The sequence below is a fragment of the Triturus cristatus genome, chromosome 3_1 (assembly GCF_964204655.1).
Source record: "Triturus cristatus chromosome 3_1, aTriCri1.1, whole genome shotgun sequence".
Taxonomy (NCBI): Eukaryota; Metazoa; Chordata; class Amphibia; order Caudata; family Salamandridae; genus Triturus; species Triturus cristatus.
The window spans coordinates 609661855-609689482 of NC_140583.1; the positions used below are offsets into that span (position 1 = coordinate 609661855).

The window sequence follows — 27628 nt, forward strand, 5'->3', positions numbered from 1 at the left end:
TAAGGCTCTGCGGGTCAAACAGCAGATTTTTAGGAGCCTGGCTGTCATCAGGCATGTAAGCAGTATGCTTCACCTTATGAGATTTCTTTTTGGGTCTCACCGACTCGTCATCTGAGTCCGACGTGGTAGTAGTAGCTGGCAACGAATCATCCGTGTCATACGCAGCCATGGAACCATGGTCCCTCATTACATTCTTTGCCATTCGTGCCAAAACTTTGGCCGAGGAACGAGAAGTGCCTGCATCACTGTGTTTAGCCTTCATTTTCCTCTTGCCATATTTAAGGAGGGGCTTAGTAAAAGGCTTGAGGGCTTTGATTAAGGCCACATTAACTGAACCCTGGACGTGGGTATCCAGGGCTTCCACCAAATTCTCTTCCAAGTGTTCCGGTTCCTCATAGTCCTCATAATTGCCACATTCAACCCACTGGTCCTCCTCTTCGGCGTAGTACGCCATTGCTACAAGCTCAGAGGAGTTGGAAGAGATTCACGGGGGGGAGCAGCCCAGGGGTCTGACAGAACCTGCTCTCAACAAGGAGCACCAAAGAAAAAAACTAAACTAAAGGTTCCGCCTAGGATCAAGGTGGAAGGAGCAACCCCAATACACTCCCCTAGAGCAGTGCTCTAATCCGGTCACACGCTCCGGTAAGCGTTCAGAACTTGAGGCCAGAGATGTATGCAGTCATGTGGAACTGAGCGCGAGGAGCCGTTCGTTCAAAATGAGTGAAGAACGAGTTCGCGCGCTCAGCCAGAGCGTCCTGCTAACGACGCGACCGCTCTCTGTGCACGAGCGAGTCGCGTCTGCCTCCTCCTTCTCCACCGCCCCCTAACGCCCGCAGCAGGCTATCGACGCGCGCGCGCGCGCTGCGAGGCGCCACAACCTCAGCGAAAACGGAGCCGGGAACAGGCGTTCCGGAGCCGCGTCGCAGTCAATAACCAAGTTCTAACAACCATGAATACAGGTAAAAATCGATAATATTAACCAACACACAATATCCCCACACTCTACCAAATATTGATAAAAGTAAGGGAAAAGCACTTATCTGCTGCTGCAGCAGCAAAGAAAGAGGAAGTGATGGCGTAATTTGGACCTTATATGTGATAGTGTGGACAGTGATTGGGGCATACTACTGGAGGGGGTTGTACTTCCGGGGTATGCTGATGTTTAAAGTTGTTTTATTGGCTGCTGTTTGTTTGCAGTAAAGCAAAGAGAAGCATAATCTGAGCCTCCGTGGACTGACATAGAATGATTTGTAGGTGAAAATGTCCAGACAGTGTCCATAATGACCTGATGTTAGGTGGTTATGTAACAGGCATTGGCAAAGTCAATAGGGGTTGCCTCTGTAAAATCTATTAGTTTTGTCATGTTTCTTTAAGACATGTTGAACAGCGGTACTGACTACTGGCGAACATGCCCGATTACTTTCTAATATCCGTAGTCCCGCACACTGAAGTGGTAAAAAAGACAAACTACAATTGTGAAAAAAAACTCACAAGCGTGCTACTCGCGCCAGACATGGGACTGGTCTCAAAAGTCCTTGAGCCCTCGTGGGCGAGTAAAAAATGTCTGCCTACCACAATTCCAGTGAACTTGCTTGCCACCAATGAAAGCAGAGGGCGTGGGCGGCTAGATTTTTACTTGGGTGTGTGGGGAGAAATGTGACTTGTTAGTCTAAACGCAACTTGGAGTGCAGGTTCGGTTGAAAAGTGAGCTCGCCGGCGCCGGAGCGCGCCCTGGGCAGCACACACAAGGCGCACGGGGCCCCTCCCACTCCAGCCCTGTCATTTTTGTAAAGCTTCAGTAATTGAAGCGAAAAAAAGCAGAGACAGCCAGAGCGAGAGGAGGGAGGAGAGTGGAGGGGGAGCGAGAGGGCTGGTTCCTGCTCCTGTGGTTTGCTCTGCGAGTCACAGGGCTCTCACATCCTGTAGCTGTTATTTCGAGCTGCCTGCCGGGCGGAGGGCTGCTTTCCTGCCGGGGTCTGGGTGTTCGGTCGCCCGTCCGCCAAGATGCTGCAGACGGTCCAGGACTGGTTCTGGTGGGACCGGCTCTGGCTGCCAGCTAACTACACCTGGGCCGACTTGGAAGACGATGAGGAACTGGTGCTGCCCAAGGCCTCGCACTTTTATATCACCATGCCCGGCGCGCTGCTCTTCATGATCGTCCGATACTTCTTCGAGAGGTGAGAAAAAGCGCCAAGCGAGCGTTTTTGAGGGAAATGGGCGAGGCTCGGGGATGCCTGCGTGGCCATCGCGGATATCTCGAGCTGTCTGTCCCACGTGGGGCGTGGAGACTCGGTTTTAACTCTGCCTTCTGGTGCTTGTCGTTCTCTGTTGAGAAACTCTTGTAAGTGTGCTGACATGACACCTATACAGTGCCAGGGACCTCCGAGTCACAGATCTAGCGTGAGTACGAAATGCTAACTGCGTCGTTCTTTGCTTTCTGATGCTCGTATTTACCTGGATGTTTGAAACAAGCGTGGAAAGTGCATTCTGGGACACGTAGTCCCTGAGATCTCGCGCGTGTAATAAAGTATTTAGTGTCTGTAGATTCTGTTAATAAGCAGTGTTTTTTTTTCTGTGACGTGTAATATCAGAGACCATAAGCAGAGTGGTGCCCCGTGACTTTTAGAACCACTCACTCCCTGCTAACTTTACAAAGCTGAGATGGACTCTGGGACCGCAGTGTCAGTGGGTGTGTTTTTAAAGTAATGAGCCGGCAGCCGTAAGGGCGGAGATCGGAATGGAAGGAGCAGAGGGGTGGCGCGGGGTGCGCGCTCCTCTTTCAGGGTGCATGCTCGCGCTCCTCTTTCAGGGTGCATGCTTGCGTTAGTGCTGGGTAAGCGAGCCTACGGCAGAGCCAGGCCTGCGAGCAAAGAGCAGTCCGGAAATGACAACCTCCACTCACTCGCCCGCCTCCCGCCTCCCGCTACCCCATGGCTCCGTCTAACTTCGGGTGCAGCGTTTTCTTGAGTGTTTATTACATTCCTCTGAATGTGGCGTGCTCACCCGTCTGGCCGTCAGTCCCAAAACAGCACTTATTTCTTGAACTTGTATGTACAGTGGTGTGCGCAGGCGCAGCTTCGTCGTGGCAGATCTGAATTCGTTGCAGTTTAATCCTTTTGGAGTCTGACTCTGCCCTCCACCCCCGCCCTGACAGTTATAACAGAAACAGGTCCTAACCTTTGCTAAACACCCCACCTTCTCACTGTACCCACTAGGCGAGAGTAGTGCGGTTTATGGCAGGTACACAGGCTTCCCCCCCCCAGCCGACTGTGAAAGTGTGTAGTGAGTGAACTCGAAGTGTGCAACATATGAGAGGGAAGCAGCCAGGAGGGGGCAGGGGTGTGCCGATAGATGTCTGTATCCCGGATATTGTATTGCTCCTGTCTAGGTGCTTTAGAAACTGATGATGGAGTGACCTCCAGGAGCTGACAGTCTGGGATGTGTTGACAGATGCTGGGTGATTGGTTGTGGTGTGCGAGGGCTCAGTCTATCCTCCCTTGTGGGGACGTTGTGCTCCCAGCTATGCATCTGGAGCTCAGAAAAGTGAGTCATAGGGTTTCTATGGAGTGTTGTTGAACTTCCGGTGTGGTGATTTCTGAGGATTGGTTCTGATGAGTGATTCAGTTGTATGGCATGTTGTTTTGTTTATAACATATGAACGTATATGGTTATGTACGTCGATGTACCAACATGGCAGGGTTAGTGGAAGGGACACTGTACACCAATTGAACTCTGACATCACATCACGTCACTTCAAGGAAGGGATATCATAAGAAGTTGACCTAGACGAGAGCACATAATTGAATATAGGAACCCAATAAAACGTGCATGATTACGATAACACCACAACAGTTATGTCTGCTTTAGATACCACCTATAGTTTAAGTAGGGTGGCGGCGTGATATGCCAGGAGAGGCAAAATTACTAATTATGCTGTTTGTTAAATGAGCAATTGTGTTTCTTTCAAGAGGAGGATACATACAGTGCTACAAAATACCACGAACTATCGTGATTTGATGATTCACCAGTGTCTACCTGAAAGAGAAAGGCATTCATTAATTAGTGAGATGCCACAAAAGAGAGATTTAAAAAAGCAATGGAAGTCGTGTATTAATTCATATGAATCCTACATTGAATATGAACTGTTTTTGGATTAAATAATTCATCATTGCGAATACATTTTAGCCACGTGAAAGGCACCATCGCTTGGACAGAGGACAATTTAGTTCAAAAATCCTTTTTCATGTATATTGAAACACAGCAAGTTTGTACTTTATTTATTTCATTGTTTTTATTTTCTCAGATGGGAGTTTATTGGATAACTAAACGTAAGCATTTTACATTGAACGTAGCTATGGTATGTGTAAAGTGCACCATCACCCGCGAGGATATTCTGGCGCTGACACTGTTTACATTCTGTTTCTGGTAGTCTGAGGCTTTGGGTCACAAAGGTAATGCCAGGGTTACAACGCTAAGTCAGGGGTTTCAGCTGCTACCTCATTCAACCCCCCCCGCCCCCATATATGACGCCCTTAATTGTAGTGATTATGAACTTAAGGTTTAAACTAAACCAACCAGCCGATAAATTGAATCATTAACCAGAGAAATCCATCAGAGTAATCCGTTTCATAATCTGGAACTCCCCACAGTACATGCTCACTGCACCACTGGATTCAAGCTAGCCTGGCTGATGATGGGTGATGCTCCAAAACCGGTCCTAGGATGCTTGTTTCTGGTCCAGGGATGATCTGGCTTGGCAGTTCGGGCTGGACTGTCCCCATGAGGAGCAGGGTCGAGACTGATTAGCATATGGCTGGTTCCAACCTGGGGTGGTGTTATGGGCCAAAAAACGATGGATTAAATCCCGATCTGTTGACTGGGGGTGAATGTTTGCATTGTTCAGCATCCCATCGATTATTTGTTCTTCTTGCTTTTGATTCCCCACAGCACTCCCACCCTAGAGACCAAGACCTTTAGTTTATGCTGCAGCAGCATCAGCAGGGCTGGCAGACACTTCTAATTGAATGCATCCTAGCTGTCCTCTGCCTCACATATGCCTGGTTCAACACTCTCCCAAGGGCCATCATGGTCTCCCACCTTGTCTCAGGGTCTTGTTATCATCCTCCAACAGGAAAGGGCAAGGCACTGGGCTGTTACATGTGATGCATATAAACAAGGTATATTGCAAACTAATACTCCATTGATCCCTGGGAATGCCTTGTGGCTGCAGTAAAAATCTAACCATCAAACTATCCAAGGGCAACTCCCATATACAGCCTTCAGAAGGTGGAGAGGTGGGGGAGGAAGCAGAGTGCTGGAGAGAATAATCTGATATCTCTCTTGGTCACCTTCAGCGACTCGCACAAGAAATTGAAATAACCTTGCCGACCGAGAGGGACGACAATCTGTGTTGGATACATTAAAAAAGATGGACCTGACAAGTCTTGTTGCATTGCACAATCGTAACTTGTCCTAATAGAGGACGCAGAGTGCACAAATGTACTACTGCCTCTTATCACACAGATTAAGAGTCCCACCACACAACAGACATCCACAGCATGGTGGTCTGGGGCTGTGAACACTGAGGAGCAGGTGCTCACTTCAGCAGACGTTTGTTGACAGAACCTCTTCCAAAGCAACCTGACGCAACTGAAAAAAGCCAAAAAGAAGAGCACCAAAAACATATTAAGCATTAAAGAAGTGTTTTCAACCTGTGAGTGAGAGAACTGGAAAATCAAACCAGACTTCTGTGACTCCCTTACTCCTAATGTGGTCCGAATTTTAATCTATAACATGCCTACTGGAATTCTTCACCGACCTGTCTCGCCCTCCCCCCCCCCACCCCCTCCCCCCATCCCCCACCCTACCAGTAATTTGAAGCACTCAAATAATCAAATGCCACTCTTGAACCATCTAGATGCATAGGCAACTTCTTAACCCATAACTTATGTAAAATTTCCAAAACTTAGGCCAGTGTTAATTCCAAATCATAAATGCTCCTTTATCGCTAGAGCACACTCCCAGTTTAAAGATAGGGCAGTTTAGCCCACTCTAAAAAAAATTTTTTAAAAATGCTAAAAAGTAGACTGGCAACCACACTAGCCCCAACTGCTACCAACCCACCTTTTGGGTGCTCATTCTCACCAAAAACCATTGAGGTGCATGAGCTCACAACTGAAGCCATTCCTTTCTAGAACAACTTACAAGAGCTGGGCCAGTCATGCTTCATGTTGGGTTGTATCACTAAAATTCAGATGTTTCCTGGTAATTGAGGATGGTCTCCTCATCCACAGCAAAGACGCGGCATACCAGCTCATCCTCTCTGCCTTCTTAGCAACATTTGGTACTGATGGCCGCTGGACTCCTATATGCATCATAAACTCCCAATTTGGCATCGATGATGCCTTTTTAGGTCTCGTGCCTAGCGTTGCAGTGCGTAGCACTGCTCGCGCAGCAAGAGACCTCTTGTAGGGGGTTTGAAGACTAACCTAGAAATCGCACACGCTCATGCGTGTGCTTTTCCTTTTGGACCACGCTATTGGCCTTTGCATGCGTCTTTTTAACAAAGGTTGCATTTCCCTTCACGGGATATGTCCCTCCATGCGCACTGCCATTAATGCCAAGTTCATAAGTTCAAAAGGTAATCCATAAAAGTTTGAATGGTTCAAATCAAAGGTTTATTATTCGTTGTATGACGACATATACTCATTGTATTCATGAGATAATGATGTATTTTCTTCAATCCATTAAAGGGTTATACTTGATGCTGAAAGAACATCTAGATGAAAGCCCCTGTGCATTTCGGGCAGATATCCTGCCCTTTGTCAGGGAGTAAATTCCTGGAGAAAGCAGAGATAGGCGAAAATCAGGCGACCTGAGTGTCTCTGGTATGAATATCATTTTATGGTGAGGGTGAATAAATCGCCACGTGCCTGAGGAAGTTAATTAACCGGTAAATACGGTGACCCAGTGATCACACTATGTGATGTTAACGGGGTGCTAGCTGTATTTCAAGAGTTCCAGTGGAAAAAATGTGACAAAAAGGGTACGGGAGTGAGATCACGGTTAAAAAAAAAATGGCTAAAGAGAGAGTCTCGTGTGAGTAAGTGTAGTTAACATGGAAGTTTGACGTGAAATAAGGAAATCGGTGTACCCATGGCGAGTTTGTAAACTACCATGGGTATTCGTAATTATACGATAAAGAAAAGAAAAAGCTGCAAAGAAACCCTCATGCAAGTGGATGAGAATGTTGTGAGTTGTTATGAAGTGACACTCATAGAAATGCTCCCGGTGTTCGCGTGACGAAATTACTTTAAAAACATCGGTGCTCAAAGTGAAAGGTCCGAATCTAACCAGGACATGAACGCGAGTGCTGTGAGCACATGTGGTGTTACCTTATTCCGATAGTATAATTCGTAGCATAACGGCCGCGGTTGGTTTGCACGGCGTGTGTTTGTCTGCCAAATGTAACCCAAGAGTTAGAAAGTGAAAAAGTACTACCGAAAAGGGTCTGTGTGGTTAACCTAGAAAGCGGTACAACAAAAACTGTGGCGGCTATGTTGGAAAAGTGAAGTCTGGTTTGTCTGCAGAAAAAATGAAATGGCTTGAAATGTGAGTGTGTTATCCAAGTTATGGAGAGAGGTATTAAAACCACAGTAAAGACAAGGGGGGAATAGCAGAAAATAAAAGGAGTGAAATAAAAGGATTGTATGAAGGAGTGTAGAAAAGAGACGGAATGTTGAAAAATTAGAGAAATTGAAAAGAGTTCTGGAAACAGTGCAAAGGTCAATCCAATCATTCATAGAAAACAACTGTATTCAATACGATCATTAAGGCTATGCGGCACCAATGAATGCATTTTTTTGATCCAGAAAGTTTCTCGTTGTAATAAGAACCTTTTGTTGTCTCTTCCTTCTTTCATGTCCACTACTTCACATACTGATGTGGTTGTGATTGATAATGTGCAGCCACAACCGATTTCAGGTTTTTATTTCGTACATTGCTCTTATGCTCATTGAGTCTGGTTTTTATTTTCCTCTCGGTTTTGCCAATATATATCAGCCCACAAGGGCATTTCAGTAGATATACGAAATTTTTAGAATCCCATGTTGCCGTGGTATATAATCTGATGTTGTGACCCAGGGTAGGGTGGCGGGTAGTATTTCCACTGATGATGTTATTGCAGTTGCCACAATTATGGCAAGGTATGGTACCTTTTGTATGATGTGTTTGCTTCAACGATTTTGCGTGGTCTAAGGAGTTCAATTAAGTTCTTGCTTCTCTCATACACAAACAAAGGTTTTATAGAAAAAATGTTTCTAAAGTTTGGTTCGACTTGAAGCATATGCCAATGTTTCAGTATAGTTATTTTTTTTTTATTTATTTTTTTTTTAAAGCTTCTGCTTTCAGTTGAGAACTTGGTCACAATTACCACTCAACAAAGACAGCACGCAATTGGCCAAAGGCTGGTGCATTACTCCGCCCATGGCCTATTGGTGTCGGTTACCCGCAGGCCCGACATCTGTTTGCGATTATCGTGCACAGAGGTGTGCGCGATAATAGGAAACAGATGTCTCGGTGTGCGCGCGCACCATTCGCGGGCTTGTTGCTTTGTTTTTTACTGCCGCAGGTTCTTTCACAATCTTAGTCAGGCTCCTAATGGAAGCAAGATTATTGACTTTGTCAACGCTTGTTTTTGGTAGACTGAAATGTGCTCTGTTATTTGGTGTCAGGTGCCACACACTTCAGCGAAAACAGCCCCTGGTGGAAGGCAGACTTAACCCGGCGGCTAGCACTGTGCACTGGACCCAAAGAGAAGTCAACATACTGTATCTGGTAGTTAGTACTATGGTAACTGTCACCGCGTGCTGCACTTGTTAGATGGTAACGTGACTGCACTGAGCAGACACAGGCCGACAGACAACAAAGCATCTGCCTCTGACCTTTGTACCGTGGAGCAGGTACCGCTCACTGCATTCAGCCGTACAGAGTGTGTCTAGCTCCAGGTCTCATGCCAGGTATCCGCTACAAGGCACGGTGCCGGGCGGCTGGTACCGTACACTTCACAGAGCAGCGGGTATGATTATGCCCTGTGGATGACAGTGCGCAGCGAACACGTGGCTGGCATTGCTTTGTGAAGGTGGTAGGGCACACTGTGACCACTGGCTGGCACTGCCTAGTGAAATCCAAGGCTGGCACTGTACACAGGACGTAGCAGAAAGGATTAGATTTGTTGCTGGTAGAAGGCACTGCACCCGGATCTGAGCCACTTCTTCGCACTGCAGCTAGCTGCTGGTGCCGGGCACTGTACCAAAAACCAATGTGCTGTGCCACTGCCTGCTGGCTGTGTGTACTGTCCCAGGGGCTGCTAATGTGCACCACGTTTCCTGCTGGTACTGTGTGCACTGGGGCCGTTGGTGTGCACTGTGGTAGGCTCCTGGTACTAGGCAAGGCCCCTTGGCTGCTGCTGTGCACTGCAGCCATCTGCTGGTTCTCCTCTCCACTGTACCTGGGGCTCCTCTGCACCGTCGCTGCATGCGGGAACTGTGCACTACAGCTCCTGTTGGGACGGTGCGCACTGCACCCAGGACATTTTGTGTGCACCACAGTTGGTGGCCAGCACTGCGCTCGCGGCTGTCTGCTCTCGTGCCCTGCGTCCATTGCATATGTGCAGACCACTGTTTGCCAGTCGAAGGGCTGGCATTGTGTACTCTCGGAGCGGACACCACGCAGCGACGGGTAGTGCAACGCTCTAGGATTCATATCCGACAGTACTTGGTACCTAGCATTCACACTGTACCCAGGGCCTGTGCCCGAGCACTGTGCCACCTGCCTGTAAGGTGGAAGGCGCAGCAAGCGCCGCTAGGGGTATGATCGCCGGCCTCGGCCTGTAGGTGGTGAATGTCGTGGGTTGCAATCTACGCATTTTCTACTTCCGTCGTTTTTTGGTGAGCGGGGCCTCTCCTCTCGATGCACCGGTGCTGCATTGCATCCAATATAGAAAGGCACAATTCGTGGCGCTAAGGATCACTCCACACCAGGCCCGGTTCTAGAGGGTTGGCCGGGTGGGCCAGGCCCACCCAAATATGAGCCTTGGCCCTGGCAGTGACATTAGCAAGGCCAACAGAAAATGGTCACTGCAATTTAAAACGTTCTCTGAACGTTATTTTTCTTCTTTCCTTAGGAGTTGCGTGATTGGGCCTCGGCTTGCATCTCCTATTAGAAAGTTGGGCATTCGTGCAGGTACAATAGGGGCATGGCGAAGGTGACAAATCCTTTCGTTGGCATTGGATTTGTGTACCGTCCTGCTGCGTGGATATTTCATTATTTTCAGCTAGTGAAGAGGAGTTTGTTTTTTGCCGATTCATTTTCCTGACCTTCCTGACCCCTTGAGCTGTTTTTTAGATCGGGCTGTGATAAAGTTGGTAAGGAGTGGGTAAGAGAATGTATGGCTATTGTTGCGTTTTTTTAAATCTGTGAGCAAGACGCATACTTTGTGTGCTGTGTATATTTTATTTAAATCGTTTGTTTAAATCGATTGTATCATCATCATGAATGGTTCTGCCAAGGATGCACGACAACTATTAAAATGTCTAGATAAATTTAGGGATTAATAATCCTGCTGGAGAGCAATCTTTTATCTGTTTGTAGTTTTTAAATGTAGATAAACTGTAGTTAACGTGGATAGCTCAGTGGGTTACTGCCTTTGTCACAGAGATCCTTTGATTACTTGCAGTTCAGAAGTTACAATCCTAACATAGGACAGTGACCTATGGACTGTATGGACATGCTCTGTGTACACACAGAAGCAATCCATTGTATCATGCTGCCTGTTTGCAAGTACATATGATGTAATCCGGGTTTGTAGGCTACCTCCAGAAGGGACAAATTGGGCCCGCAGTGGCCCACCAGAATGAGCCCTTGGCCCACCCAAATAAAAATTCCTAGAGCCGGGCCTGCTCCACACACACACACACACTCTCTCTGCGGGGGGAGCTCGACACTGGGAAGGGGTTGGGCTGATTTCAGCACTCTTATGCTCTATAATACATGCAGTGCATAAAACAGATTATGCTCACGAGGTAGCATCACAGCCCCATCCACCTCACACACAGACACACCCCCTGGGAATACAGCGCAGATTATTCGCTGCCTTCATGTACACGGCGTGGCTGTAACAGACCCTCTGCTCTTACTGTAGGGTGGGGGTGCTGACCATTCACTTCCATGAGGGTGGCGAGGGGGTGTAATCTCGGCTCGATGTTTACACCGTCGCATTAGCAGTCATCAGGGGATCAGCTGTCACGTGGCGGGAGAGCTCCTCTACCCTCACGGGCGGGGGCACATCCTTTGCTTTCAGGGACGGGTGGGGGTACGCATCCTTTGCTCTAGGGGAGGGTGGGGGCTGCACTGCCCCCTCTTCCATCACCATCGTAGACTCGCCGTGGTGTTTGCAGGGCACCCTCCCGGGCTCCGAGGCTGCCTCTCAGAAAGGGTACTGTCCGATGGATAAGCCCTGCACTCCGACAAATCCTTGCGCCGGGCACGGGAAGGGTTCCTCGGGGTCTTCGTGGCACTGCGCAGTGTAGAGAAATGGGATAACAGAATGACTGGACAGCAGTAAAACATTAAAACAAGCTTTTGCAATGCAATAGGTCTCGCATTTTTAGAAACTTTGACATTGGTATTGTAAGTGATAATGCCTTTTATTATTGCAGGTTTTCTTAAACACATACATAAAAGGCATTGTCATTTACAATGCCGGTAGCTCAAAATCTCGCAATTGCGAGACCTATTGCATTGCAAATGCTTGTTCAAATTGTTAACCTCCTTTTCCCATGACCGTAAGCAAACCGTGATCTTAAACTTGCGCTTTTACACCCTGGTCCATTTGGCTCTATCCGCTCACCACCACCATATACATGGTATCCATAGGTGAACGCATCGTAGACGTGAGTCGAATCGTCCAGCAATATGCTGATTCTCAGTTTTCCCTCCAGGTGAAAGTGTATCAAGATGGGCCAACTTGCTGACTTTCTAGGTAACATCCAACACAAGCTGGTTAATCATTATGAAAACCTGAAAAATCAAGAGCCGGAATTTTGTACTCCTTTCCACATCACCACCTAATTACATACATTGGATTTTGGCTCTTTCAGACATTGCCGCGCTCAGCTCTAGTCACTTTTCTTTTTAATTGGCATGCATTTAGCAATTTGGAAGCCCATTTTACAAGAAGTGCTTCACAGTTAAGATACATAGAGCAAGGTTGCAACTGAGGCTACGTGTTCTGAGTACGTGGAAAAACCAGGACCGGTTTATTCAGAAGAAATAAATTCGATTTCGAAAGTCATTAAAAGAACTGGTCTTATTGCAATAACCATCTGTATCTAGGCGCAAAGACTGAAAGAACTCCGTAAGCCTCCAATGGGGATGTACTTGGGTACTGACAAGTGAAGCCAGGCGGTCAAGTCGGATCCAGGGAAGAAAAAATGTGAATTGCATAAGCTAATTTTATAGATGATTTTTTAAAAATAGTTTTAAGCTAATGTATTTTGTGGTTACCTTCTTTTGTAATGATTGTAATTAATCATATTCAAATTACATTGAATTCTTGCAATTTATGTTGCGAGTTAGACAAGGATGCAGATAAGACGACAAATAACACTTTATATAAAAAGAGAAATTTACATAAATACACATGTATATATTCAACATGGTGGAGGGAGGTGATTCACTAGGTTTTGTTCCGGAGAGGAGGTTACAACTTGACTCCCACCCTAAAAAAACGTGGTAAGTGACACCTAGTTCTAGCTTTATCTGTTGAGAAACAGTAGCTATATAATCCCGGATACAGACTGGGATACAGAGTTTCGGAAATAGTTCAGTTGCAGATAGATTAAATCAAGGAAATGCACTGTGTGAAATTACCGAAAATGCTCCTCCTAACCGAAGTCTGTACACCTCGCACAGCTTGCTTTAACTCCATCACCCACCACCTAGAAACACTGGTCTCCTCCTCTTCTTCCCGCATCCATTTCCTATTGTAGCTCGGTGTGCTTTTGGGAAGATCAGTCAGACCCTGTCTACATTTTCTGAAACACCATTGCCAGTTTTGAAATGAGGAAGAGCTCTCTGCACCAGTGAGTTCTGGCGCCTGAATATCCCCAAACCCAAGAAGCTTCAGACATCAGTCACTTCGTTTTCAGGTGGCACCGCCAGGATCTGGAATTCTCTCTCTTCCTGAACTGCATTGTCCATTCCCTGCTCTAGTTTGGAAAAGGTCAATATGTTGCTCTTCCAGAAATGCCTCCAGCCAGAGATTTAACCCCGTCTGCTTCACAGCCATTTCATTGGGCCTACATATATATTTTTTAAAACTTTGAAATCATCTTCATAAGTAATCTGAACAGTCTACCCAAATCACCACACACTCCATGGCTCAGAAATGCGACGGAGAGAGAAAAGTAAACAAGCATTGAAAATGCAATAGGTCTCGCCTTTGATTAAGTTGAAGCCATTTGCTTTGCTAATGGTATTGTATAGGCAAGCAAATGGCTTTAACTTAATGAAAGGCAGAGACCTATCACATTTTTACTCGACCCGAAGGTATTGGAGCGATTTACACGAGCACCGTATTTGCATTGCACATTCAGGGACGGGGAGATTAAGTGATTTGCCCAGAATCCCAGGATGTGGACGTGACCCTGAGGCTCGAACTCTGGTTTCCAGCACCAAAGTCGGCAGTCTAGCCGACGGACCACATCCCCTCCTCTGTCCTGCGCGCGTCCTACACCTACACTGCTAGGGAGAGATCGGGTGTCTACAAGCATCTATAGGCGGTACACGGGCAGACACAAAGGCAATGCAATCCCCGGTATAATACAAACTGTGCAACTGATATTATTTCCATCACTGGTGGTAAAGGGCACGAGGCAGTGCTGTGTACTAGAGACTGGCATGACGGCTATACAGTGCATGGAAATGAGCTCACAGTATACATGCGGTGCACACCTCACACGCTTAGATGGGTGCCAGAGATCTGGAATGGGACGGAAGCCCCGGCTACCGTCAGATAGGAGGTGCACCGTGTACGCGGACAGGTAGGGGAAAACACACACACACACATACCCCCCCCACACCGTGGGGAGAATGTACCTGGGCAAGTGGTGTGCTCAGCGCAGGAATCTGTACAGAAGAGGGCAGTGCGGCACTGGCACGCATAAGTACTGGTTGGCCAGAGACTTGACAGGTAGAGACATCAGATGCAGAGATACAGAAGGACGGCACGGGCACCGTGCTGGTCACTCACATGACACTGATGGCAGGCAGTGCTGGACAAACTTGCATACTACATTCCAACACGGGCAGCTCCCACGGATAAAGCGGCAATGCAGACGTGTCGGAGGACTGCAAGTCTATCTCCGCTATGTGCAACTAGGATGCAAAGCCACTCCTAACTGGTCTGGGCACCCCCACCGCCATGTGCACCATGATGAACTTTTAGGTGGCAGCAGAGCGCGTCATAGCAGAAGGGATACTCCTAACAGATCTAAACCACATACACAGGAGTTCCCTGTTACTGCCACGAAGGGGCCCCAAAACACTGCTGAAGTATGTGAACAAGAGCGCCTCTTGTTTGCAGGTGGTGGGCGTTCGCACTCACTGTGGAGCCTGTGACTTGTTCATCACCACACTTTGACCCACAGCAAGAGAGAAAGAGAGAGGCAGAAAAGGGAAAGACGGGAAAGCAGTGACACAAGGATAGAAGGGGTGAAAAAGAACCCACAAAAGTGAAATAGGAAGGCAGAGCGTGAGGTCGTGCAAGGTGGAATCAAACGCTAGGCTGCGGCCTGTTATTCGGCAAACCCATCATTGGGCACGGCCGGCGGGGGCTCCACGAAACTCTTCTGGACCCGACTTTCCTTCATTTATACACATGAAGAACTGTCTTTTGGCACTTTCGAACTTAGAATAGTCCGTTTTTAGACACAGTAAATGAAGCCGGGTTTCAGCTTCTCCCTGGGAGCTCCCAACTTTACTAAACAAGCAATGGCATAGCCAATAGGTCTTGCATTTGGGACCTGATCAGTATTTAGTTATGCAGCACAATATCCTTGGTGCAACAACATCAACTGTTGCATGGCTAAACACTTCTAAGGTCCCAAAGGCGAGACCTATTGGCTATGCCAATGCTTATTACTTATTTCTTTTTATGCACCGATCCGGTCAAAAGGGCACCTCAACTCTATTCAGAAAAAAAATAGGAAATGCATTTTTATATATACCACGGTTTGCTGCAGCAAAAACAAACATTTACATACATGGGGAAAGAATGTTCAGTGCCTGGAGTGAAGAAATGTGCAACATTACAATTATGGCCATAGTAAAAAGTAATTATTTATTTAAAAAAAATAAGAGGGGGGGGTTGGGTGAGGGGTTGTGATATTTCTTTACAGTAACTTTTGGACGTGTGTAACTTAATTAAAGGATCAACTATGGAATGGAGTGTTGAAAAGGTCATGAAATTGCTTTGGACAGGCTTGTTATAGTCTAAACATTCACCCTTGGTAACTATATATGATCCATCATATAGAGCAACCTTCATTGGTGTGAGGTGCGTTTTCGGGAGTCCTTGAGAATCTGGTTTGTTCTCTAGAACAGAGAAAGCAAGTTCCCAAGATTGGATGGTAAACTGACCTGTGATGAGGGGATCCTTGCCCCTGAAGTCCTTGAGCACATTGAAAAGGCACTGACTGACCCGCCAATTGGAGTGCTTTCACGAGCAGTTGCACAAGAACACACTGTGCAGGGTTTGGTCTGTGCTGTTAGTGGTGGGACGCTCCTCCAATGGTTAGCGGAAGAACAATGAGCATATGGAGATGGATTCATTTATTATCTTCTCAATCCCTTAGTCACGTGCGAGCAGAGTGCCTGCCACGTGGACGACATCGGTGTCAACTGGCGAATGTGTAAACCGGTTATCTATTGCACTCCTTTCTCTGTACACAATGCACGTGGACTGCACAGTGGTCTTCATAAGAGCTGTTTCTATTGTTCCAGTACAAGACCACCTCATGGAAAGCACGCTGCGCATCAAAACCCTCCGCTTTCCTCCTGTCCAAATTAATTTCCACTTTTCCAGAGCCAACAGCACGCCTCGTACAGTGATTCCTAATTTCGGGGGATGCAAGGAATAAGGTCTCTCTCAAAAAAATGTATGTGGCTCTACACTGGCATGCTGCACAGCTGTTTCTTTGGGCAAAGGTGTTATAGGCAGGTTACCCCCCCCCCCCCGGAAGTGGGAGGAGCAAAGGAAGTCTACAAACTGCGCGTGGAGAACTGAGGAGCCTCATCTCAGGTGCACGCGCGTCTCACCATGAATTAAGTTGATAAAGTCTCCATATACAAGGACGAGCCGGTAATTGGGCCTCGTTTCCCCACCCAAATGCGTTGCCGGACTACAATAAAAAATAAACCAGTCCCAGGAAACATGCCTAATATAAATTAAAAGTACGAGTCGTGTGTGCGCACGCTGTACGGGGAATAAAACGGCTGAAGGCGATGCCGCTACGCTCTCTTCCTTCTTAAAGACTGGCGCGCCCAGCACATTTATTGATCTTTAATTTGTGTGGACGGGCCGTGGGGAGTGTGCGGGGCGAATGCTGCACCTAAAGCCCCTGCAGGGCGTGAGGTTTGCACCGCACGTCGCGGAAAAGCTCACAGGTTGCAGAATTGCCGCTCTTTCGTCTGGCTGGGCATGTTTGTGGAGAAGGTTATGGAAGGTCCGCTGTTAACACCAGCGGAATTAGGATACACGACACTAGAGACATAGGGTGACCAGCTTCTCAAAACAACAAGTGGGAGGGGTGGGGGCTAAGAGTGCAGAGGACGAAAGTGACGCCCTAGGAATGCTTCCTAACGGCTAATATTCCCTAAAGTGGTAGATGAAAGCCCGGAGTGGGGGGGTGCACACTCCTCCATTCTGACCCTTGCTCCGAGGAGCCAACGAAGAAGCAAGGGAGGGTCTCCCCCCGAGAAAGGGACAAGAGGGCAAAAACCCATCATGGAAAAGTGAGAAAACCGGAGGCCAGAAAGAGGACAACAGCAAGCGATAGGGACGCGGGTGGATGAGGTGGGTAGTGAGATAGAGAAAGCTGGGCAGGGAAGGAGGCACGGGGATCAAAAAAGGCTGTGGAGGTGGAGAGCGAAGGTAGAGGCACAATGAAGCGAAGCAGTGTTGGAATACAGACCTGCGGCCGCGGGACACGCTCTGTGGTGGGGGTGGACTAAAACAAGACGCGCGGCCGTGAGACGCGCTCTGTGGCGGGGAGGGGCTGTTAACTGAGAGGGGGAGCAGGAGGTGAGCCTGCGAGTGGTGCGCGCGGCAAAGGAAAGCCATAAAGGAAAGCCAGATGGCGCCTGATCGGGCGTTGAAAGCTGGCGGCTGCACGCATAACCAGTAGGCCAGCAGAAGCGTGTGGCAGCACTTTTAAAAGCCACTTACTAAATGTCTCGCAGAGCAGCGCATGCGCTGGCTCGGGTGAGACCTAAAAATGGTGCAACTTAGCTCATGTTGCCTCTCCTGTAGCAGATAGCAAAAATATACCTATAATGTGTTCATGCTTACTCAGTTTAGAACTGGTAGTTACAGCCACTTGCTTATTACCCTAAGGGGGAAATCAGTGGGGCACTGGGAAGGGGAATAAATGGGTGGAAAGAAGTCACATGGGTGTAAGGAAAGTTGGGAGCGGGAGGAGGGGAAATGCTTGAAGCTAAGGAGTTAGGAGTTGGCCGCAACACAATTTCCCTGGATCACCCTTGTAGACTTCCATTAAAATATTCAAAGCGCTCCCCTGCTTGCCTATGCCTAACATTTCTCTCTCTGACATTTTCATGATGATAATATCAGGGTAGGGTATCCCGAGTGCGATGATGATGTTGGTTGATGTTGGGGTCCATGGTGTGAGGTCTTGGTCCGGGCTGTAATGGGGTCATAAGGGGAAGTGATTACAGGCAAAGGGGGATGATGAGTGGTTATGGAGTTGGATGAAGTGGTCACAAAGTGCAGTGAATGATATCAGCTGATGTTGTCGGGACATGTGTGATTATGATTTTGGTAGAAAGATGATAATCTCCAGGGTCGGTGATGATTATGTATGTGGTGTTTGTATGGCATGAATCTAGTGGAGACACAGCTGAGCACTGTATAATGTCAAAGGCAAAGTAGCTGTGTGATTGTGTGCGTAACTGGTTTCTAAGAGTGTAAGTGCCCGTCACTGTACTGAGATATACAGTGTTTTTAAAGAGGTGTGTCTGCAGCTCTTATCTAAATTGGAGTAGGGTAGGGACGGCTCTGATGGATATGTGGATGCCATTATGAAGATGGCGGTTAGGGTAACATAAGAATAATGCAGGTTGTGGATTTATCTGGTTGTCCTGACAAGGTCTGAAGTATGGTGTCAAAGATAGTTGGGGGTGCGGGGAGGTGGAGACATGCGGAATCTGGTGATAGTTAAGATGTTACGCTAATATCCGAGGTGTGGTGCTAATATTCAAGGTGTGATTACTGTCTTTGGGATTTGATCATGTTTATGGTGGTGCAATGATTTGCGTATTCTAATGTTGCAGTGGGTATGATTGTGATGCCCAGTGTGTTTTAAAGCGTCAAAGAGCTTATTTTAATTTTTTTTAACTCCACTCTTTTGCATTTCGGTGGATATTACACGATGAGCAAAAGCCCAGCTTTGAACAATGATTTGGATTTATGCAAACTAATAGTGAACGGCATTTCTCTGCGACTATCCAGCACACCTGTGGGCCCACCAGTTGAAACCATTTCTTGAGTGTCCTCTTCAGGCACTTACTCGCTTTTTTTTAGCTTTGAGCGTGTTCGATTATGATGCACTTAGTACAATACTTGGAATACCTTTGGTGAAATGAGAGTACCAGCAGGGAGAGTGCTGGTCTGTTAAGAGTAGGCAGGCTGTAGGGGTCCTACCTGTAGGGTGGCCAGCTGACCGCTATGGCATCGTTTTCTCATTCACTAAGAATAGGTTCTCAAAAGAAGGTAGCATCAGCAACACAGATCTTCCTTCATCATCGCACAGTATGGTCTTCATCGCTTTTAGCAATCGTTGGAGACTGCCTTCTGCAGTGGATTCTGACATTGCTATTGTGTTGCGTCTGTGAGGAACAGACGGACACATTTGGTGCAGACACTGTACCCTATAATCTCCCTAATGACTCAACATCTGGCCTACTACTAGTTAGTATGCACCTTGGCCATCTGTCCTTAGTCGTTAGGAGAGTTAAGGGCCTCAGATATCCAAGTACTCGCCTACCTTCTGCTTGTGGGTGTGTACTATGAGCCACAAGCTGGGTGCCCTGTCGTTCGCTTATGAATCACTTCTCCCTACTCGATGAAATGGCAAAGTCCCATTTTATTTATAAGATGTTATGATCAACTAATTTTTCTTGACATCATTTGACATCTGTTGTAATAGGGATTTTTATACTTCGTACTGTGCATTTCCGTGACTGTTATTGTGTGTGCTTTTCAAGTGAAAACCGCTAACGGTTTGCATTTGAGCCATGAAATGAGCTGTGCTCTGCATGACGTCTTATATGGGAGTGACCAATTTTCCCATGACTAGGGTAAATAGCACAGGTGTGTCACCAATGTTTGTGCCATTTTCCTCCACAGCCAAACCACATCTGCAGATGTATTTTGGAGGCAGTGGTATGTCTTTTCTCATCCGCATATTCTTCCATTTTGCTCTTGGTCTGTCACTCTCCTAGTATGGTGGTGTTGCACACTTTCACTTTTTCCAAGGGAAAGTTGCATCTGTTGTCCTAAAATTGACTCCATGGGATGTAAGCCAATGAGTCTCTGTGGGGTGTTTTTGTAGTTTCTCATAAGTTAGCATATTCCCTGATTTATGAAGATTCTGATGGCTGCATTTCTGTGATCCATTCCATTTGGTTGAGGCTACAGCAGCATTATGTGTTCGTGCATCAGTGACAGATATCTGTTGGCTTCAGTATATCGATAATCCCATTCACTGATGATGCTTCATTCGGTGCAAAACTCTGCCTCGGACATGAGTGCTGGCGCCTGGGTCACTAATGGATATATAGAAGTCCTCGTTGTTGACTAGAAAGGAGTCCCTAAGAAGGTTTCTTTCTCGGTCTGCCCTCCTGCATATGGTAATTTAGATCTTTAGTGGCTCCTGGACTACATGGTTCCTAAACGTTGGCATTTATGGCATACTTTTCTGATGCACTCTACCAAGTTTTATATCGGAAATTGGTCTTTCTCTGAAAGATTTCTTGAGTCAACTGCTGGCATGTTTTCATCTCTTGTTATATCATCACTTGAGGCTTTTAAAAGAGTAGGGTATCTGTCATCCGTCTTGCAATCTGCTTCAACATAAAACGTATCGGAGTTGACTGCGGTGCCACAAAGTTAATGTAGTCTCCTGAACGGGAAGAAAGCAGCCTTTTCCTAGGTAGGGGATAGCTCGATTTTGCAGCGAGCATGAATTTACCCCCTGCTAGGTTTGTTAATAAGTTTGAAATCGTACTCCTACTAACCATATCCCCTACCTTTCGTTGCAGGGTGGCATCTTGGCTGTCGGGTATTCACAGCTCATGAGCAAAGCAATGCAACCCTCACAGTGGTGACCGGCTTGTAGTAAAAGCACATGTGATGTTCACTGGCCCACACCACCACCAGGCTTTCTCTTCCAAGCTGAGAATGTGCGTGTTCCACCTCATTAGGGCCCTATTAGCAAATGTTATCACCTAACCTACTAACTCTCGGTCTAGTTTGTGTTGTGGAAGTCTGGTGCCAGCCTCACTGGCTTGGCATCTACCATGCTCTTGATATGTAATTAGGGTTGAGGTATAACGTGCGACTTTTCTTTTGCCGCATCTCATGTAATCTTCTAAAACGCTGACCGGTCAGAATCAACTCGAGCGTCTTCCATTCTTTCATTAGTTCTCTAAGACATGCTTCTTGCAACAAAGTCCATAATGCAACACGTTTCTTTGGGGTCCTGGATACCATATTCTTTTCATGGCCTTGTTTGTCAGCACAGCCTATGTGTGTGACAACCATTGTGAGCCCCCTCAGCAAAGATGTCCTGGTCAAGAAGACTCTTGTAATCTGCTCTCATTTGAGGCAACCGATGAAAGGGCATTTTGAGATGGTTTTTCAATATGGGACATAGCATCCCTAACAATTGAAAAAGAGTGTTGGAAACTACATGGCTAGCAAGCAAGTGTGGTCACTTTCTGAGTAGATTGTAGGTTGATTCCTCACACCTCAATACATGAACCTTTTCTCAAAGGAGTGTAGATTTGAGTGTATAGTTTACTTCTATTTTCTCAGATTGGCTACTGGAGTCATGACGCTGAAATGAGGCTTCACTAAATGGAGTTAGTTGAGTCTTTACTGTTCTTTTTATACTCTGGCATGCTCATGATGCTGCGCGTTGTGCTACAGTGTAGTGCAAATGTCATGTCCCCATATACTGTCTTGTGGCCAAATTCCCCCCACCCCAATAGTATATTCTTTTTTGCCTCTTTATAGCCAGGCCCCTTCGAAATACAACTGAATCACAAGAGGAAAACCTCCTGGCCTTGTAACATCGCTATTTAAATCCCTTTGTCCATTCCACGTTTTGAAGATGAGCCATCTGACAACCTTTTTTCCTCGTTTGCGGCACCTTTCATGGGTGCGATTGTGATTTTTGGACTTATTGTCTCGTATGCTTGACCGCTGAAAATTTCATGCGACTGGCTGTGTTTGCTTTATAGAGTTTCACAGAGTGGTTTTCTCAATCAGTCTGAGCACTTGTGGGCCAACGCTGGTCAAGAACCATTGTGAGAGAGGGACCGTCCACAGCGATGGCACATCTTTCTACTCCAGCCTATTCCTTGCCTTTTCTGCTCCATCTTGCGCCTCCGTCAGCATTACATGTTTGCACTTCTTGCATCATCCATCCTCCGTTTTTATGGCATGAGCATCTTCCCTGGTATCCTTTCTGGCCAGGGCCAAAAGTTCCTATAGTCGTTTAGCTTTGGCGTGGTTGAATGCATGGAAATCGCAACATGTCACTCATTCACGAAGTCCTGTGGTGCAGGCATTCATTGGCACACTGAGGATCGGATGAGCTGCATTAAATATTTAGCATTCATAATGTTCTGCTGCAGCTCAAATGTTTCATTGGTACATTCACTGATTGTGTTTTCTTGTATTCCAATTTTTTTAATTTTATTTTGTTTGAGGTAATAGAATTAATACGTCCTAGCCATCATCTCCCACTGGGCTGACACATAAGTTCACAAAAACGTCACTCAAGTATTTTTTTTCTGGGGGGGGTAATAAACTTTTAAAGTAATTTCTCTGAGCACTACTCAAGTGTCTGTGTGTTAAGCATAGCAACATGTGTAGGCCTTCGGAACATGATAGAACTTCTTGATGTCTGACATAGTTGTATCCTGCGACAAACTTGTCTGTGTGTGCCCAAGGTAAGCGTGAAAATAATTGCGGTCAGTCGTGGATGCTGGACTTTGGTGCAGTATGTGTCGCACAGCCTGTTTTTCTCAGTGCCATGCTTCTGTTTGCAGAGAGTGGTCACTGGAAGCGGGCCCTTGTGGGGTGATGCAGGGCGGTTAATGATTACATTTCAGTTTCATGCAGTGGTGCTGTGGTAGCTTTTGTGCACCCAGCTTTCCATACATTTGCCCGTAGAGTTAAATCGCATGCCTTGTTAGTGTCCGTATTTCTGGAATTCAGGCTTACAGGAGCTGTGTTTGCATCCTTGCTGACTGGCAGAATAAGCGTGCAGCTCATGCAAAAACAACAGGGCCCAGACCGTGAGCTTTTACATAGCTGACCTGGCCCTGATCCAAAGATGGCTGCATGAATTCATACACCAAGCTCCTGCCTTTCAAAGGGTCACAGGTGGTGGATACTGAGAAGCACTGGCAGATATCACCGGCTGCCTGTGTACAAGTTATTCTATAAGTGGCCTCCAGATCGGTGCCACGAGAAATCCAGCAAAACTTCTACATGTGGCATAACTGCAAAGTCAGGAGCTGCCCATAATGCCCCTAGGAACCCCAGAGCAAGGATTGAATACATCCACCCTGGATCATAGATGGTAGGAGGTATTACCAGGTTGATCTCGTCCTCCTCCTTCTGGTCTACTAAGCATGCACCCTCAGCAGACAGCAACCCTTGCTGTGCAGGCACCACTTTGCTTAAGATAGCGGATGAACGCACTGTCCCTGAATAAGTGAGTGTGCTTTTGAGATTCTCTGCACCCAGTGAGCGCTACACCACAGCACGCTTGCTGGCTCCTGTTCCTGCAGGACTCATTTCAGGATGCTGAGTATGTGTTCGTTCTCAAATATAAGTGGTAGAAGAACACCTGGAATTGTAAATGCCCCGGTTTCCAGAGAGCCCTATCATCTAGTCTCTGCATAGGCATCGGGAGTGCATGTGTGTCTCAGAAAACTCACTTCCGGGACCTACACATGTCCATAGAAAGAGAGCGTGCGGGCCAGAGTGTCATATTTCCTTCATGCTGACCCAAACACTGCTGTTTGGTTTCTAAAGCTCTAAAAACCTCTGGAGGCCTCAGGCCAGGTGCTTGTCCTAACCGAAGGTTTTTGTAGAATTCATGCAACCAAGGCTCCCATAGGTCAGGTGTTCCTCCTGACGCTGCACAGTCATCCCAAACCAAACCTTTAAGGTTATGGCAAAGAAAGGTGGCGTGAGGCAACCCAAGTTTTGGGATCTCGTTTGAGGTGAGAGCCCTCAAGTGATGCATTCGTCAGTGTGCTGCGGGTTCTACCAGTCCCAGCCTCCGCGTGCTGGCTGGACCCAAAGGTCTCGAGTGCAAGGCCCCGAAAGTGCCCAGAGGCGCAGCTGGGAGTGACCATCTTACAGCCAGCCGGTTGTATTCACAGACCCGCGGAGGGCCACGGAGCCAGACTCTGATTTCACGTCTAAACCCGCATTTGAGACCTTCGCATTGAATACTAAAAGATGTTGGAAACCTCGTGTACTTTAAAGAATTTGTAATAACTAATACAAATAAGCCTTGTCCCGTAATCAATAAATACACTCCCTCAAGTTTGTGGTAGTGAGCGGCAGCTTTCCAGTGCTGGAGAGCCCAACAAAATACAAAAATATGGCAGTCCTCCATCTGTTTAGTGTGCCTTTGGGGGGGGGCTTTGAATGTGGCTTCCCTTGGCAGGCTCGGTTCGAAGCCTCGACTCTCGGGACAAACGGAGAATCGGCAGCAAGGAACGGGCTGCAACTTGCAAAACTCCGCGACTCCACGCGCCACCGCCTCAGCCTGCACAACTCCTTTTTTTCCAGTAAAACGGATTTATTGTTTTTGTTTGGGTGTTTTTTTTACGTCGTCCATTGCAGAACCCCGCAGCTTGTGCGCTGGTGCATACAGGCCTCTTTCTCTATGGCCGAGAAAAACGTCAGCGGCGGGAGCAGCAAACAAAACGGGTCTAGTACAGCCCACCCGCCCCTGCACCACCCGGGCCACAGCCCAGCTACACAGAACGACCTCCCACCTGGCAGCCGCGAGACACGCGAGGCGAAGTCCAACACCGCCCAAAACTTGACTCATGCAGTGGCCTGCGCAGGGCCGAAGCCACGGGGTGGGGCATTGAGGGCCGGCCCAGCTCATATTAATCTTTGCACCCCGCCCCCCACCACCGTGTCAGCTGGAAAAAACTCAGTTTAGTGGAGACTGACTGCAAAGTGAGGATTTAGTAAAGTGAGCTTTGTGACAATCTCGCTGGGGTACATGCAGGGCCAGTGAAATAATTCAGAAATTATGCGAGAGGCCCAAATTATTCGTCAAGGTTGACAAAATTATGCAGCAAGCAAACCCAAATTAGGTGCTTTAATGCAACACATTTTTGATAGCGTTACTTGAAATATTTCGTCATTTTTGCACGTTGAGGGTTAAAGATAAACTTCATTAGTATCAAATCTACATCCAAATGCAGATATAAGTAACTGAAAGGTAACTAGTTAACCTACCACTGTGTGGCGGCACGTGATGCAGTGTTTTTAGTAACTTTCCATCTGTTTGAGGTACAATTTTCTTTACTTTTTTATTTTTTAATCTGCAGATGAATTATGGGCAGCAAATTCATAATTCTGCCGAAAACGTGGCAGCAGAATCGCATAATTCCAGTGCCTCTTGGAAGTGTGAAAAGAATGACTGTAGGATGGCAATTTATTTCGAAAACATTAAAATATGTAAATACCTGTAAATAAACTGTACAATTCAACATAAATCAGCAGTTATGAGAGCTCAAATGAAGCATGTTTCGTAATTCTGAAGTTTAATAGAAACAAATTTTGATAGGATCTAAACAAACTTGGTGATGCACAAATGATAAATACTATATTGTGTTACAGCCTTTGGGTAGAGTTTACTACCCCATGTGTGGAACTGAAATGCTTACATACATGGGCAGCAAAGTACGCCATGTAGGGTTGCATGTGTGGAAGGGTGTTGTCTTGGGATCATAAAACAATGTGGGAAGTGTTTTCATATTCTGTGTGATTACATCCAAGGTGCGGTTCTCATGTTAGCGGATGCATCGCGTAGCAGTGATGTGTTTGAGACACAGACGCAGTTTGTTTTTTCAGTACACTAGCAGCTTTGAACTGCTCTGCAGGTCCCTTTATGGTATTTTTTATGATATTATAGTCTGCTAAATTGGCCTGAGTTGGCATGGTTGAAGGGAGAGAGAGAAGTGGAGGAATTGGTTGGGATGTGCACTGTTACTATCATTCCATATCGAAGTGTCACTGTGAGATGTAAACAAGAGTCCATAATGTATAGATATTGGGGACCTGCTGTATCAGACTAGATTTAAGTCCTCTGATTGACCCGCAGTGTGTGACAGGTCTCTTGAGTTATTTTGTGCCTGTTCATTTAGTGATAGCTGGTTTATTGTCTACACTGTACTGGTGATGAACAGCACTTGTAGGAGGTATGTCTTCTGTGGATGTAAGAAGTGTAAGTTACAGTTGGCTGCCGGCATCTGAGCATTATGGTATTAGTAGTTGTGTTGGCCAGAAATGTTCTATCTGAAATTATCTAAGTATATATTACCCTGGCGAACCATAGGTCAGCCCTCCTTAACTTACCTGCCTATTGAAAGTAGTTTGTTGGTTGGGTTATTTCCTATCTGTGGATTGTAATCTAAAGATTGAGTTTGAAGGTCTTTCTGGGTTCTGCTTTCGGAATGTGTGGTGGTGTAGTTGTCTTGCAAATAGGCATGTTTTCATCTGTCTTCTGAAGTGGATATGCGAAAGGATCCTTTGAATGCTGCCTGGTAGTGAGTTCCAGAACTTGGAGGCTTGTACTGATAAAACCGCACCCCCTATGGATTTTTTAATGGTACGGTGGTATGATAAGCGATGCAAGCCTGGAGTGTGGTGTCCTATTTTCTTTGTAGTTCTCGACTTCAGCTTGTAAATGTAGTGGCCATTTTCCTTGTTGGGCCTGTGAACAATGCAGAATGTCTTGAACATTAACACTCTTGTAATAGGTAGCCAGTGGAGTGATTGCAAGACTGGAGCCATCGGTTCTCTTGGATGAAGGAACAGCATTTTGGGTGAGTTGTATTTTGCCTATGATAAATGCGGGTGCATTAAGGATAGCCTTTTTGGCGTAGTCCAGTTTGGAGATTGAGTGCGAGGATAGCTTGCAGTTTCTATTGTATCCAAGGTATGGGAAGATGCAATATAGTGGCTTTTATTGTGTGCAACCTATTTGACATTATTAACATGTATAAATAAAGATCTGATTCTGTGCTGACCCTTCTGTTTCTCACTCCTCTTGATATTGTTGGAGGGGCCTCGTGTGCGTTAGACCCAGTAGGCTGGTATTTTTGACATTGTCCAAAGGTCATAATCTCTATTTGTGTTTGTGGTATTTAGCTTTAGATGGTTATTAATCATCCATGTGTTTATGGCAAGAAGGCAGTGCTCACATGTTAAATTGTTGGGGTCTTCCAGACCATCCATTTAAAAAATGATTTGGGTGTCATCTGCATAGTTGTAACAGGTGAAGTTGAATGATTTAATCAGATTTGGTAAGGAGGTTAGGTAGATGTTGAATAATAGAAGGGGGTATAATAGACCCTTTAGGGGCACCACAGTGTTGTGTGTGAGAAGCTGATGTGAAAGGTGGTACCAATACTAGTTTACAGTCACAGCTGAAAGGTCAAGAATTTTATGGGCAGTAGCTGAACTCACTTTCCACCTTTTGACATATGTCAAGCAGGAATTTGCTTTATGAAAAGATTGCACGACTGTACAGGACCTTGAGTCATGTTCTTAAACCAGCAACTTTCATGGCCTTTCCTAATCCTGATGCATAAGTGGGTGTCACTACCTAGACTTACCAGTCATTCAGATGCAATATCCAATCAGAAAACTTGAGATTGCAATATGGCATAGTGCTTTGATTAGCCTATTGTGCTGAGGCAGAGTCATCACAAATCAGGTGCGACTTATATTTCACGGACATTGCTCCTGCAGAAAGCCTTTCTAGGGGCACTGGCCTGT

General features: G+C 46.5%; 1 protein-coding gene across 1 annotated transcript in view; it reads left to right on the forward strand.

Annotated features, from left to right (window-relative positions):
• The first annotated feature begins 1658 nt into the window (after positions 1 to 1658).
• The window catches only part of CERS3 (ceramide synthase 3), a 314458-nt gene continuing 288488 nt past the window's right edge, over positions 1659 to 27628 (forward strand). The window contains exon 1 of the mRNA XM_085644534.1: positions 1659 to 2177. Within this exon, the coding sequence (XP_085500660.1) occupies positions 2005 to 2177 (173 nt within the window). The 5' untranslated portion in view covers positions 1659 to 2004. The remainder of the gene's footprint in view (positions 2178 to 27628) is intronic.